The sequence below is a fragment of the Leptonychotes weddellii genome, chromosome 11 (genome assembly GCF_054177405.1).
Source record: "Leptonychotes weddellii isolate Sample4059 chromosome 11, ASM5417740v2, whole genome shotgun sequence".
NCBI classification, from domain to species: Eukaryota; Metazoa; Chordata; class Mammalia; order Carnivora; family Phocidae; genus Leptonychotes; species Leptonychotes weddellii.
This window is the reverse complement of record NC_138379.1, coordinates 28,661,847-28,675,823: the sequence shown is the minus strand read 5'-3', so window position 1 is coordinate 28,675,823 and position 13,977 is coordinate 28,661,847. Positions and strand designations below refer to the sequence as shown.

The 13,977-nt window shown below is 37.5% G+C and overlaps 1 protein-coding gene across 1 annotated transcript in view; it reads right to left on the bottom strand.

Moving 5' to 3' along the window:
* The window catches only part of SLC5A12 (solute carrier family 5 member 12), a 45,493-nt gene that overhangs the window by 4,768 nt on the left and 26,748 nt on the right, over positions 1 to 13,977 (bottom strand). The window contains exons 10-12 of the mRNA XM_081797423.1: positions 8,797 to 8,864; positions 3,710 to 3,796; positions 699 to 865 (exon numbers count right to left, since the gene is read on the bottom strand). Of these exons, the coding sequence (XP_081653549.1) occupies positions 699 to 865; positions 3,710 to 3,796; positions 8,797 to 8,864 (322 nt within the window). The remainder of the gene's footprint in view (positions 1 to 698; positions 866 to 3,709; positions 3,797 to 8,796; positions 8,865 to 13,977) is intronic.

The window sequence follows — 13,977 nt, the reverse complement described above, 5'->3', positions numbered from 1 at the left end:
GGGCTATATATATCTTCTCTCATTCTATCTTCTCAAAACACCAGCAAAGTAAGGATTATTACCCTCATTTTTCTTTCAAAGACTTGAGAATTCAAGAAGTGACAAGTTACTAACTTGTGCAGACATAGAGTGGATAAATGGTAAAACCCACATCCAAACCTAGGCATTTCTGATTTCAAAGGCTGTGGTCTTCTCCCTATATCGTGTTATCTCCTGTGTCTTGGTATCTTAAATGACCTATTCCAGCCAGAAAGAGAAGGAAAATCTTTTGTTAAACCCAGTTGAGTTTGATCTAGAAGCTGCCAGTTCACATCAGTGTCCCCAGCTGCGTATGTCCACAACCATTCTCCTCATTGCCCACAAACCTATTCTACTCAGGTCCTTTACTCTTTCAAGGGCACCATCTTCATATCCATTCACCTATTTTCAAACCCTCCACTACTTCTCCTGTTTTGCACTTAGACTTCCGATTAATGTTTTTGCTGAGTTCACTCTTGTGAATCCCGGGATGAGGGTAATGGATATCTGCGGAAGATTCAACAGCCCTGCACGGCACTCTTCAATGCTGGGCACAGCCTGGCGCGATTCTCACAGAAAAGCAAGATCTGGCTCATTGGACTTATCCCTGGAGAATGCATCTCCCTCTATCCCGGTTACGCACTCCCTGGGACCGAACACCATCTTCAAGGTCCACATACCTGCTAGGTAGCACTGTAGGCACTGACTCTGTTACATTTGATGGGACACAATGGTCTGTGGATAAAGGCAGGGGCCATGTCTTGGAGTCTGGTGCAGGGTAGACAAAGGCTCCAATGGCCACCCAAAATGACAAGGTGATTCCAGTCAGCAGGCCACCTAATGCACCCTTGATGAAAGGAAAGAAGAAGTCAAGGAGAGATTTAACAAAGCTTTTGAAAATAAAAGGAGATGAGTCCATGCCTCAGAGATTCTTATTATCCATCCCAAGTCTTGGCCACATGGGCTGTAAACAGTCCACCCAAACTGCCTTTTTTCCAACTCCCACAATGCAATTTTACTTAGGAGTCACTTGTTCCTTCAATGAAAACATTGGAGAATGTCATAATGGTCACTATTTTTAGATTTCTAGCAGGAAATTTTTCCCCTCCTTTTAGCTTCTTCTTACCATTTAATCTGTTGAGAGATGTACAACATGATGACTGTAGTTAACACTACTGTATGATATACACGAAAGTTAAGAGAGTACATACTAAAAGTTTTCATTGAAGAAAAAAAATTTTCTTTTTCTTTTTTTATCTGTATTATATGGTAAATGTAATGTGGTAATTATTTCACTACATATAAGTCAATTCATTATTCTGAACTTCTTAAACTTATACAGTTTCATATGCCAATTATATCTCAAAACTGAAGGGAAAAACACCTGTTGAGACTTCGGTTCCCAGTAGAAGAGTTTCAGAAGCTTGACAGGAAAACCTCAGAAACTGGAGACAAAGTGGTCGTTTTTCATTGACAGCGATTAGCTGTCTCCCATATCTCTTCCCAAGTGATTCTGGCAGAGACCCTGGCTCACAAGCTTGGAGTTTTTGTTTGAGTCTAAATACTAGCAAGCATATTTACTAGTCTTGTCATTTAAGGGTTATATTCCTTGATAAACAGTGAAAAGTCAATGAGTAATTGAGTCATTTCTCCTGCATAGGAGATAGAGCACTCTGGCAGTGACCAGAACTGGAGAATAAATCTGGATGCTCCCAGTCTCTGCTGGACAGCTGAGCCTTCTCCGTCAGAGAAAATAACTTGTTAGTTTATTTATCCAGGAAAATACTTTCTGATAAGAGGACTGGAATGTTTTGTTCACTATTGTTTGGGGAAACTAAAGCAATGTATATGATTCAAATACTTGTGCCTTGGTCTAGACCAGGGGTCCGCAAACTTCTATTACAAACAGCCAGCTAGGAAATATTTTAGGCTTCGTGGGCCATCCAATGTCTGTCACAACTACTTAGTTCTGCCCTATAGCACAAAAACAGCCATACACAATATGTAAACAACGGAGAATAATTATGACCAGTAAAACTGTTTATGGGCACCGAAATGTGAATTTCGTATATTTGTGGGTCATGAAATACTGTCTTTTAATTTTTTCCAACCACTTAAAAATGTCACAACCATTTTAAGATTGCATGCCTTACCGAAAACTGGATGCTGGCTAGATTTGGCTTGAGGGGTGTAGTTTGCTGTCCCCTGGCCTACCAGTAAAGGGTGAATGGATTTCAGCAGGAGGTTCAACCCTCAGTGATTTACAGTAGCTGCCTAGAAAGCCATCCTGAGAAGGATTCTGGGTTTGTATCCACGTTCTGTGGAAAGAGAACCGTGACTGATTAGTAGTATCAGCCATGGACAGTGACAAGGGGGGAGGTAACCCAAATTTGTAATGTTTACTTTCCTTTACCTGGAACAAGGTGGTTTTCTGAACTAAATAGAAGGACCACAATTCACTAACATAGATAATAAGTTAATGTGTAGAAGGACAAAGATGTTATATACTATATAGCTCATTATTAGTTTTTTCATGGCCAGGATATTGCCTTTCCTATCATCTCCCCAAAACATAGTTATCCTTGTCAACCTCAATATCAGAAAAGTTAATTAAAACAAATAAGACTGTAAGGGAAGCACTACAAATTACCAAATGCTCCCTACCTATCCATGCTCTTTACCTAGCTCTGAAAGATTTATCTAGAATAGAGGTCAGCAAGGGTCAGATAGCTGCAGAGACCTAATTAGATAGATCATGTGACTCAGGCTTCATTGAGCATCCTACAGTATTTAAACAATATGCAGTCAGGTTTTTTGTAGTCAAAAGACTTTCTTTTTTTTTTTTTGTAGTCTAAAGACTTTCTAAAAATATATGCATGTAAATGTATGGACAGCAATAAGTAAAAAAAAAATGACAATTTTGCTAGATTGAGAAAATTATGAGTTTTAAGCTATTTTAAAGAGTTACTATTTTTCCAAATAAATGTTCATTTTGATTTATATTTATTATAAGTCATCCAACCAACATTTACTTAAAGATATACTATTAGCTTGTGAGATCAGAATATACCAGGATTGTTTACTCTCCCTTTCTTAAATTAGTTCATTAAGTTAATTAAATTTGTGATAACCTTAGATGAAATATGGAAAAAATAAAATTCACATAGTTTTTTAAGTTTTCAAAAATTTTTTAACCTAAATTTTTCCTGAATTCAGTATATATTTTAAATTTCATTTTGTGGGCCCTGAATTTAGGGAGGACAATTTAAACCCTAAAGAGTCAACTTTGATGCCATGACATCTGTACTTCGTGTTCATCTCTTACTTTCCTTGTTTCCTGTCTCTAAGAAGGCTTCACTGAAGTCAGAGATAGGAGTTTAGTTTAGTTCTACTATGGAAAATAGCCACCATTTTTTTCCTGGTACAGAGAAATGGTCTTTCCAACAAGTGGGAAGAGAGAGAAAATGGCTGGGCTTCAATTTTATTTATTTTATTTTTATTTTTCAAACAATTGGAAAGGTAGATCCAGGAGCTTTTATTTTGCTTATTTTTTAATTTAGATTCAAGTTAGTTAACACATAGTAGTTTATTGGTCTCAGGGGTAGAATTTAGTGATTCATCCAGTGCTCATCCCAACAAGTTGGGCTTCAGTTTTAGCTGGGAATCATGGAGAGACATGCAGGATCCTTACCTTCCAGTTCACAAAAGGGAACAAGATTCCCAGAAAGAACAAGCCCAGCATTGGTCCCCCGCACATGCCATGGATGCTGAGAGCAGCCTGTGGAACAAGACAGATCAGATCAATGTGCCCACTCCTCTGAATCCATGGTCGCCTGGGATCACCCTTTCTTAGACTCGGGATAAAATTTAGTCCTAATCCTGATGGTGGAACTCATTAATCATGTGCTTTCTGGAAGCCATTTTTCCCTTCTGGGGAGATAAGCACTATATAAAATAATAAAAATACATACAAACATACATTTGTGTGTTTTTGTGTGTGTGCATGTATATACATACACACAGGCAATTTGGATTTGGTAGAAGTAGTTTTTCCTTAAGGTGGAACTCATTGATTTGTTTACATTTTCTATCTTGTCAAAAAAAACCCTTTCTTTTTATAATGTACCAAATAAATATATCTGTAACTAATGTTTCATATCTTACATGACTGATCACCTATTCTAACTTAGTTTGAACAATTCTATCATTTTGATAATAATAGATTACCCCACTCCCACCATCTCACCCAGAATACCTCAAGGATGTTGAAGCATTAAGTTAGGACATGACGGGGAGGCCACTGGACACTCCATATCTCATCTCTCATTTTTACAGCTCTATTCTCTTTGAAAATTGAGGGAGTTTGACAAAGCATTTCCATATCTCTTAGCCTGTTATTGAGCCCACTGAATGGGTACGGAGTTCTCATTAAACTAATTTTCTATTGACCTGTAGCCTTTTCTATGGCCTTCCAAGAGTCTTGGACATACACATGCACTGATATGCATGTAAGTGTGTACAAGTGCCATACATGTGTGTGTGCACATGCACACACACACACACACACAGCTAGCTATCCTGCAGTGCAGCCCCTATCTTGTTCTATCAATGCAACTGTAGGACTCTTAGATCAACAATTGAGAATAGGATGCTCTGAAGATCCTATACATACCTTACGTTTGTCAGGCACCACCAATGTGCCAGATAGTTAAGATGAACTACCAGGCACTCAAGATAAATGACTTCATTCATCCTCACAATTACCCTGTTTAGTAGGTATCACTAACTGAATTTTATAGATGAGAAAACTGCACTGACGGAAAACATATTAAAGGTATAATTCCATTTAGAAAATGGGAAAGGTAAGATTTAAGAGATATAATCTAGGTTTGTTTGGCTGTAAAACCCACATTTTCTCTCCTAAAGGAAGTCTACAGAAAAAAAAAAAAAAGTCAAGAACACAAACCCTCCTGATGGCCTCCTCCTATTGTTTAAGGAAAAAAAGTTCTTGAAAGATTCCATCACTAATAGTCAGAATATTTGGATTCTAACTTTGGCCCTGCCTCTCATTACTATGATTTGGTGAACCTTCTGTTATTAATTCAGATACATTCTATTTCAGAGAGTCTTCTTTATGAAAAATAGATAGGACCAAGAGGCCGTCAAGTGCCCTCCATCTGTAATGTAATTTTTTTTTCTCTAGAAGGATGAGCTGCAATGCATTGTTATGTTTGTTTTTCCAGGTTAATTTTTTATGAAGTCAATACAGCAAATGGATCTTTGACAAGAAGGAGGCAGATAAGATTAAAGTCAATACTCTTCCCCAAAGTCAATACTTAATTTAATATTCTTGACATTTCCTCTGTTGATTGATAGCATGAATTCATAGTTGCCATGGTTGCTGAATTTGGGAGCTAATTTACTAGTTATTATATGGGAGAATCAATACGTTTAGATAAGGCATTTATGTCCCCCTGTGGAGGAAAAACATTAACAATCTCTTAAAAAGTCATCAGCCAATATGCTTCTGGAGAAAAAAAGGGTCTTCACATGATAGAAAGAAAAAAAAATTCAATAGTTTCTGGCTTTTGAAAATATATATTTCTGTAATTTACACAACTAAACTAATTTTAATTTTTATCTTTCTTTTTGTTATTGTTCTTAAGCAGGTTCAATTGGAGGAAGACTGAAAGCTCATCCAACAGCTTTTTCCTCAGTGGGCAAATCTCACATAAGTCGCTCCTGTAAGCAGGGGGTGATGGCTAAGAACATATGTTTGGGGGGGTTGCCTTGCTGTGCCTTAGCTTTCTCATATATTAAGTGGGGATCACAATGCCCGCTTCCTGGGTTTTCTTGTGACTGTTCAATGTGGAATCTGAGAAAGGCCAGAATAGTGACTAAGCATTCAGGAGCACTTAATAAGTACCCCCCAAATGTTATCTACTATTATCCTTTGTTTCTTTTTCTTAAGTTTTAATTTTAATTCCAGTTAGTTAGCATACAGTGTTACATTAGTTTCAAGTGTTATCCACTATTATTATTATCTTATTGTTATTACCTACCCTGTTAGTGAGCTCTCTGGTTCCTGAGGCATGCCATTTGATCGTTGGACTGTTTAGGGACCCAGAAAGCACTTTCTTAAGTTAGATAAGAACGTGCTGGGAAGTCATCACAGCCCTTAGCAGAACTAGATGATAATCATTAAAATAGAAGCATAATGGATAGAATGCCCTTTCCCAAAGGGAGCTCTGCAAATCACTAGTTAACGGGTGATCTCTGCTGCTTCTATCTACCCCTTCCCCCTATTTCTGCCACCACCACCACCACCCCCTGCCCTCCCACATATGGTCTATAGTCACATATTTAAAGTAAAAAGGGAGGGCGCCTGGGTGGCTCAGTTGGTTAAGCAACTGCCTTCAGCTCAGGTCATGATCCTGGAGTCCCGGGATCGAGTCTTGCATCGGGCTCCCTGCTCAGCAGGGAGTCTGCTTCTGCCTCTGACCCTCCCCCCTCTCATGTACTCTCTCTCATTCTCGCTCTCTCAAATAAATAAATAAATCTTTTAAAAAAAATAAAGTAAAAAGGGGATGCTCGGCTGGTTCAGTTGGAAGAACGTGCAGCTCTTGAGCTCAGGGTCGTGAGTTCAAGCCCCATGTTGGGTATAGAGATTACTTAAAGAAGTAAAACTTTAAAAAATAAAAATAAAAAAGAAAGTGAAACAGGTTTCTTTATTTTGGGACTTCCCAGGGCCTTCAATATGCTAAAATGGCTGTGGATTTCTAAGAGGGGAATGTAGTGTAGAGCATTTCCCAAATGTCTCTAACATTGGAAACTTGCTTTCTTACAGTATTTCACAGGATGAAAGTCTTCAGAACACACTTTATAAAGTCCTAAGCTAAAACAGTAAAAAGACCTTTGTTGAAGAGGATTCAAGCTGCCCACCCCTAGCACCACCCACAAACACATACCATGAGTATGGGATGGCTTTGTGAACATGAAATTAAACCTGGCTCTATTCCTCAGGTGCACAGGACTTAGGCTTCAGTCTTCCCATCTGTGAAACCTGAACATGAATGTCCCATTATGTTCAATACAGCAAAGCTGTTTGTAAAATTAAATAGGGGAATTATAAGTGCTTTTCTGTACCTGTTAAATCAGACATATTCAAGGAAAGGAGAGGGCCATCCTATAGACAATATCTCTAGGAAACCAGAACTCAGAATTGCCATCTGTTGCTAAATAGCATCTCCTAAACTGTGTGAACTGTGGGGCCTACATTGTAAACAATCAAGAAAGTGGGCCCAGCAGATAAGCAGTGGGACAAGCAGATGAGAACGTCATTCACAGTCATTCCCTCTTCATAGTCAGCTTTACTTTATACCAGTCTTGGAGGGGTCCTTGTCTATTCTAAAGCCCTTCCTACCACAATTGGAAGTAAGATTAAAAGGCAAACATTTCTGGGAGACAACAAAATAGAGATTCAAATATTCACTAAATTCAACGTCATGATACTTTCTTAATAGTAAATGTTGGGATAAGGGGAGGAAGCAATGGGGCCCAAGGCCTCAGAGTCGACTTGGAAATGTGGTCCCTGGGAAAGCTGCTGAGGTCACTAAAACTGCCAGTTCCACTGTGTGGATGGGCAAACATCAAAGTGCCCCCAAAACTGGGAAGAGATTATCAAGCATCTGTGATGAAACAGTAAGTTCCTAGCTTACTGGAGAGGGCACCGGATTTCCAGTCCCAAAGACTCTTATGTAGACAACTGAATCACCGTGTCCCTCAGTCTCCCTGACCTACTCCCTGAAGCTCAAAATGGGAAGAACAGAATCTGCATAAGTCATCGTTGGAAGGATCAAGGAAGATGCACAGCTCTGCAAACTAAAATGCATTCTATAAAAGTCAGTGATTACTCCTCATGCACCCTTATGCATTTCTTTGTTGATGCAACATTTATTGGAAAACCTATGCCATGCCGAGATAATATAAAGGATGTTGAAATGATGCAAAGATACAAGTGGGATGGAGAGGGTCAAAGCAGAATGAGAAGATGGGCTTCTCTGCTGTTGTTTTGAGAGGTGGGTGATTTGCGGAGGGAAGAGAGGTGGCTCGGGAGACAAGGGACATAAACTCAGCCACTGATCGGCTGTGAGAACCTGAGCAGGATATGTTCACTCTTTTCTATAATCATCTCCAAAATGAAGATGCTGAAACAGATTATCCTTGGGGCTCCTTCTAGCATCATCCTTTTCTGGAAATGGGAGTTGGACAGATGGGAGGCAGGTAGAGGTGGACTCCCTCACTCCTTAACTCTGTGACTCTGGGACAATCCCCTCACCTCTCTACTTCTTAGTTTCTTCATCTGTAAAGTCAGTCCATGAATCATAATACCCTGGGAGAAGTGATTAAATGAAGTAATACACTGGGATGGTACCTGGAACGTAGTAACTCTTCCATTAATAGCAATTGTTCTGATTTTTTTTGCTATTATAATAATCACTTCTACTTTTATTTCAGGCTCATATATTCTCAGATCTGGATTTTAAAAGGGCTTCTAATTTAATTACAGTGTCCCATGTCACTGATTTCCATTACTGGTTTTTAATAGTTTTTCCTTCTGAAAGTAATTTCAGTTGAAACTTTACATGTATGTTTAATTCGGACCCGGTATCTGGGAGTCTCAGCATATGGTGCTTGGAGGAACAGGCAAAGCATTAGCAAAGAAAGTGGCTAAAGAGCTGCTCTGAAATCAAAGGTGTCTTTTTTCTCTTTCATTACCTGCACGACGCCTCCCATGAGGGATGCAGCCACAGCCATGGAGGTACACAGCACGCCAAACAAGAGACCTGAAAGAAAACAAGCTCATGACCATGGTCCAAGCTGGCTTTGAGGGGTTTCTTGAGCTCCTGTCCAGGACAGTCTCTGAGGCAAGCCCTTTTGGAAGGATCTCAGTGAGAACTGTCCCGGCTATTCAGCCATCGCAAGCCCCAAGAGGGACCTGTGCGAGGCTTCGTTCCAGGTCAAGCAAAAGGAGCTGGAAGCCAGCCTCTAGGGGTCTTCTCTCCAGGATTCAGGAAGAGGGCCATCATATGGACACAACATGAAAATGTGGAAAAGGCACTGGTCTAGGCTAATCCAGGCTCCATTAGTGGGAAGTAATTGCAGTTTGACCACTCATCAAAAGTTAGCTGAAGAAGTTACTAACCTTTCTGGGATTCAAATAGTTCTTCATCTTTAAGCTGGCTAACAAACTGAGGGTTCTAGAGGGGAGGGGGGTGGGAGGATGGGTTAGCCTGGTGATGGGTATTGAGGAGGGCACGTTCTGCATGGAGCACTGGGTGTTGTGCACGAACAATGAATCATGGAACACTACATCTAAAACTAATGATGTAATGTATGGTGATTAACATAACATAATAAAAAAAAATAAAAGTATCTAACAAAAATGTGAGTCTTTCAGCTTTATGAAAGGCCAAAATTTATGATTTATGCAAATAAACATTGTATTATTTGATCCAAAAAAAAAAAAAAAAGATGGCTAAGTATCTATACATTTTACCTCATGCCATTTGCAACTCTGGAAAGTTTTTCTAATCTCTTTCTTTAGTGCTTTATTCATACCATCCTTCTGGCCCTGAGTATATTGCGAAATGATTTATTTGTTTACATATCTACATCGGAATGCCTCAAGGGCCATCAGAGTATGGGCCCTGGAGCTTCTCACGCAGGGCCTCCAGGACCAAGGGAGCTTGCTGAGTGAAGAAGCAGACGCCTCTTGTCATCTTTTTAAGATGACGAGTTCTTTTAAACTACCTTTAAGAAAAGAATTGTTTTTATATATCTTTGTTTAAAAATCATCTTAAAATTGCATTAATTTCCCATTATAATCCCTAAACTAAATAAGAGATGGGGAAAGAGATGAAGAGTTGGAAATATAGACAGAGACACAGTGACAGAAATGGAGGGAAAACGATTTTGTTTATTCTGTTTGAAATTATCTCTCAGCTAAATATCTAGCTCAGTTCCCAACATGACATGTCATAGTACGGAGTACAGACCATATGTCAGGCACTTTACCGGTGCCAGAGCTATCAAGTCAGCACCTGATTCCTGTCCCAAAGATCTCATGTGCTAGGAATAGATTACACATAAATAATGCATCCAGCTGTGCCTGGTACATAGAAAGTACTGTGTGTTTGCTATTATTATTATTATTATATTTCAAGTTTAGTACATGATATTCATGATATTTATTATCAGAAACTCACTTTTTTTTTAAGGATTTTATTTATTTATTTGACAGAGAGAGACACAGCGAGAGAGGGAACACAAGCAGGGGGAGTGGGAGAGGGAGAAGCAGGCTTCCTGCGGAGCAGGGAGCCCGATGCGGGGGCTTGATCCCAGGACCCCGGGATCATGACCTGAGCCAAAGGCAGACGCTTAATGACTGAGCCACCCAGGCGCCCCTCAGGAACTCACTCTTAAAATGAAATTATGCTAGCAACTTTCAATGCAATATTTTTCAACTTCTCAATAAGCCAGAAAAATAAGGAAGCTCACAACAACACTAAAAACCAAGTTTGATCAATCAAAACATTTTGGAATTCTAAAATTATTCTCATTATCTTTAAAGAGGATAGACTGGACTGCAAAAAACAATGTTTGCCCTGATTCTGAACCGCTTCATGAATAAGGAGAACTCTGCCTACCTGAAAAAAATAACAAAAGACATGTTTTCTGTCCACTACAGACTTCCCTTCTGCTGAGCCAATAGTTATATGTTAAATGAAACTCTAGGCAGTCATCTCTCAATCCAGAGGTTCTACTTTTTTGTGCTGACCAGAGAATTGATTCATTCCTCCTCTCCCCCAAACATTATACTTCCACCAGATTACAATCAATAGAAACCATCGAGGCAGGAAATTTAGGGGAAATTGGTGGCGGTTCCATAGAGACCTGGAGTGTATGGCACCTCAAACAAAGCAGTAAATGTGGGAAGGAGAGAAAGTTCCATAGTTGCAGCAAATGCTATGGATATTCCAAGTGTTACATCAGCTCAGAGGATCAGACAATAAACCATAGGCATAAAAGAAATTTCTACTGTCATCCAGCATATTTCTGAATATCTTTTAGAAATTGAGAATTGTACTGGAAGTAATGCCCATTCACCTGCTATTAGCTTTAATCCATTGTGCAAGATAGTGAGTAGAATCAGGCAATTCACCTACCTAGTTAACAAACATGTGATCAGCATTGATCTCTCCTTGTTCAAGCGTAAGTAGAAAAAAAAGAGAAATGTAGGATCCATGCAGAATATCACCAAAGAAATGAATATATTAACCTAAAATCTGAAATACACAGTATACTTTCTAGAAATAATTTACCTTAGGAAGCAGAAAAAAAAGTATTTAGAAACTGTTTAGCAATTTTAATATGATGCAAAAACACATAGACTCAATGAAGCAAACAACTTCAGGTCAAGAGAAAGCAAGTGAGGTGAAAAATGGCAAGATAGGGTGCAAAACCAATAAATTCAGATGAAAATGGGTCCAAGTGAGCTAAGAAAGGACTATAAAGAAATTAAAAATGGTAATTGACCAAGCACTTCCGCTCCTAAGTATTTACCAAGTAGAAATGAAAATATGTTCACAAAAAGACTTGTACAAGAGAATTCATAGCTCCTTTATTCATTATAAACTCAAATGAAACACCCTAGGTCCATCAACAGAATTAGAAGTTTAAAAAACTGTGGTATATCCATACACTGTCATACTATTCAGAAATAAAAAGGGATGAACTACTGATATACAAAACAACATGGATAAATCTCATAAACAAAAACATGCTGAGTGAAAGGAGTCTTACAAAAAAAAACAGCGTGTACTGTGTGATTCCATGTATATGACATTCTAGAAGAGGTAAAACTAATCTATGGTGGAAAACATCAGAATAGTACTTGTCCCGGTGGGGGGGTGGGGGGGGTGGTGGCAGAAGGATTGACTGTAATAAGCAAGAGAGAACTCTGCAAGGTAATGATGATTTTTATCTTTAGTGGTTGAGTTGCACAGGTATATGCATTTGTCAAAACTCAGCAAATGTATACTTACCATTTGTCTATTTTATTGTAGGTAGATTTTACATAAAAAGTTTTAAGCAAGTATTCAATTCTAGTTAATAATATGTATGCTAAAATAATTAGGGGGAAGTACACTAATATCTGCAATTTACTTTTAAATGTATCAAATATATGATATATTAATGGATGGATAGGGAGCTGGATGGATATATGAAAAAGCAAGATTAGGACAATATTAATGGAGAATCTAAGGGGTATATATATATACATATATGAGAATTTATGGCAAACGTCTTTAAATTTTGCTCTAAGATTGAATTTATATAATAAAATGTAAGGAACAAAATACAATCGCAGAATTAAAATCATGATTGTTAAGAAATTTACTTTGTGAAAAACTCAAAGTAACATCAAGAGAAAACTTGAGTTCTTCAAGTGTGCAGAGAAAAAGAAAAAAGTTATGAAAATAAGAGAAAAAGTAAAGCATATGGATAACTAACAACCCAAATTAGAAGAATATTTAAGAATAAAGAGGTGATAAAACTCAGTATTTTCAGGCACTCACTAAAAGAAAACCAATTAGAATTTTGAGAACCAACAAGGGTTGGGTAAATGGCCAGATATGTGCTCTCTACAAAACAAAACAGAGAAACTATAGGTTTTCTACTTTGATAATAAATGCTTTAGAAGATACTATGGAGAAAGCATCCCATTCATAATACCATAGAAAGGAGAAGAAAGAAAAAGGAAAAGTGGAAGAAGGGAGAGGAGGAAAAGCTGAAGGAGGAAGATATGAGTGTAATTAACATCTAAGATAGAAAACATGATACTACTAAATAGAAAAATGCTATTGCTAGATAGAAAGCTTACAAAGATGTCAATTCTTCCCCAAAACATTTTTAGATTTAATACAATCCCATTGGGATGGAGGTGCAGCTGGATGGCATACAATAAAGTATTTTAAAGTCAATCTAAAGCATAAATAAACATGTATAACCCAAAGTTCGTTTTTGCAGGAAAAAAGTAAAGAAGAGCAACAATAGAAAAAAATTTTAATTTTAAACTAAAAGTGAGAGGATTTGCTCTAGCAGATATTTTAAATAAAACACTATAAAGCTATAATATACAACAAGATGGTATTTGTCCTGCAATTGGTAATTCAATTTAATGAAAATAATATATATGATCCTTAAACAAATCCTTACAGATGAAAGAATCTTATATTGTATATTATCATCACTGAAATATTAACAACCAGTGAAGATTATCGGATTAATGATGCTTAGAAAATTGGCTGACATAGGTAAAAAAAAAATTTAGATCCTCTTCATAAATCATAAATCAAATAATTTGAATACATTTAATATTAAATGTGAAATATAAAATCATTTACAATCTAGAAAAAATAAGGAAATCTATAAATGGGTTTTGAATGGGAAGAAATTTGTAAGCATAAAGAAATGGATAAAATAGTAAAAGAAATGATACACATATTTGATCAAATATGTAATTATAATTTCTGTACATCAAAAATGTATTTTAAAAAATCTGGGGGACATTCTGCAATATACAAAGGTCACATTTCCTTTATACATGAAGAGATTTTGCAGGCAAAATTTCTAATATCTCATCGACAAACAGAAAGCATAGACTTTCACAAAAAATACAAGTGGTTATTCATCATCTGAAAAATGTTCAAAATTCACTATAAATCAAAAAATGTAAATTAAAGCAAAATGTGATGTTATTTTGCCCATGAATTTGGCCAATTTTTAAAAATACTAATGTCAAGTGCACAGAGAAATATGTCTCACTGCTGCCACACATAAATATTATTAATTGGGCCACACTGGAAATATTTTTCATAATATATATCCAGAACT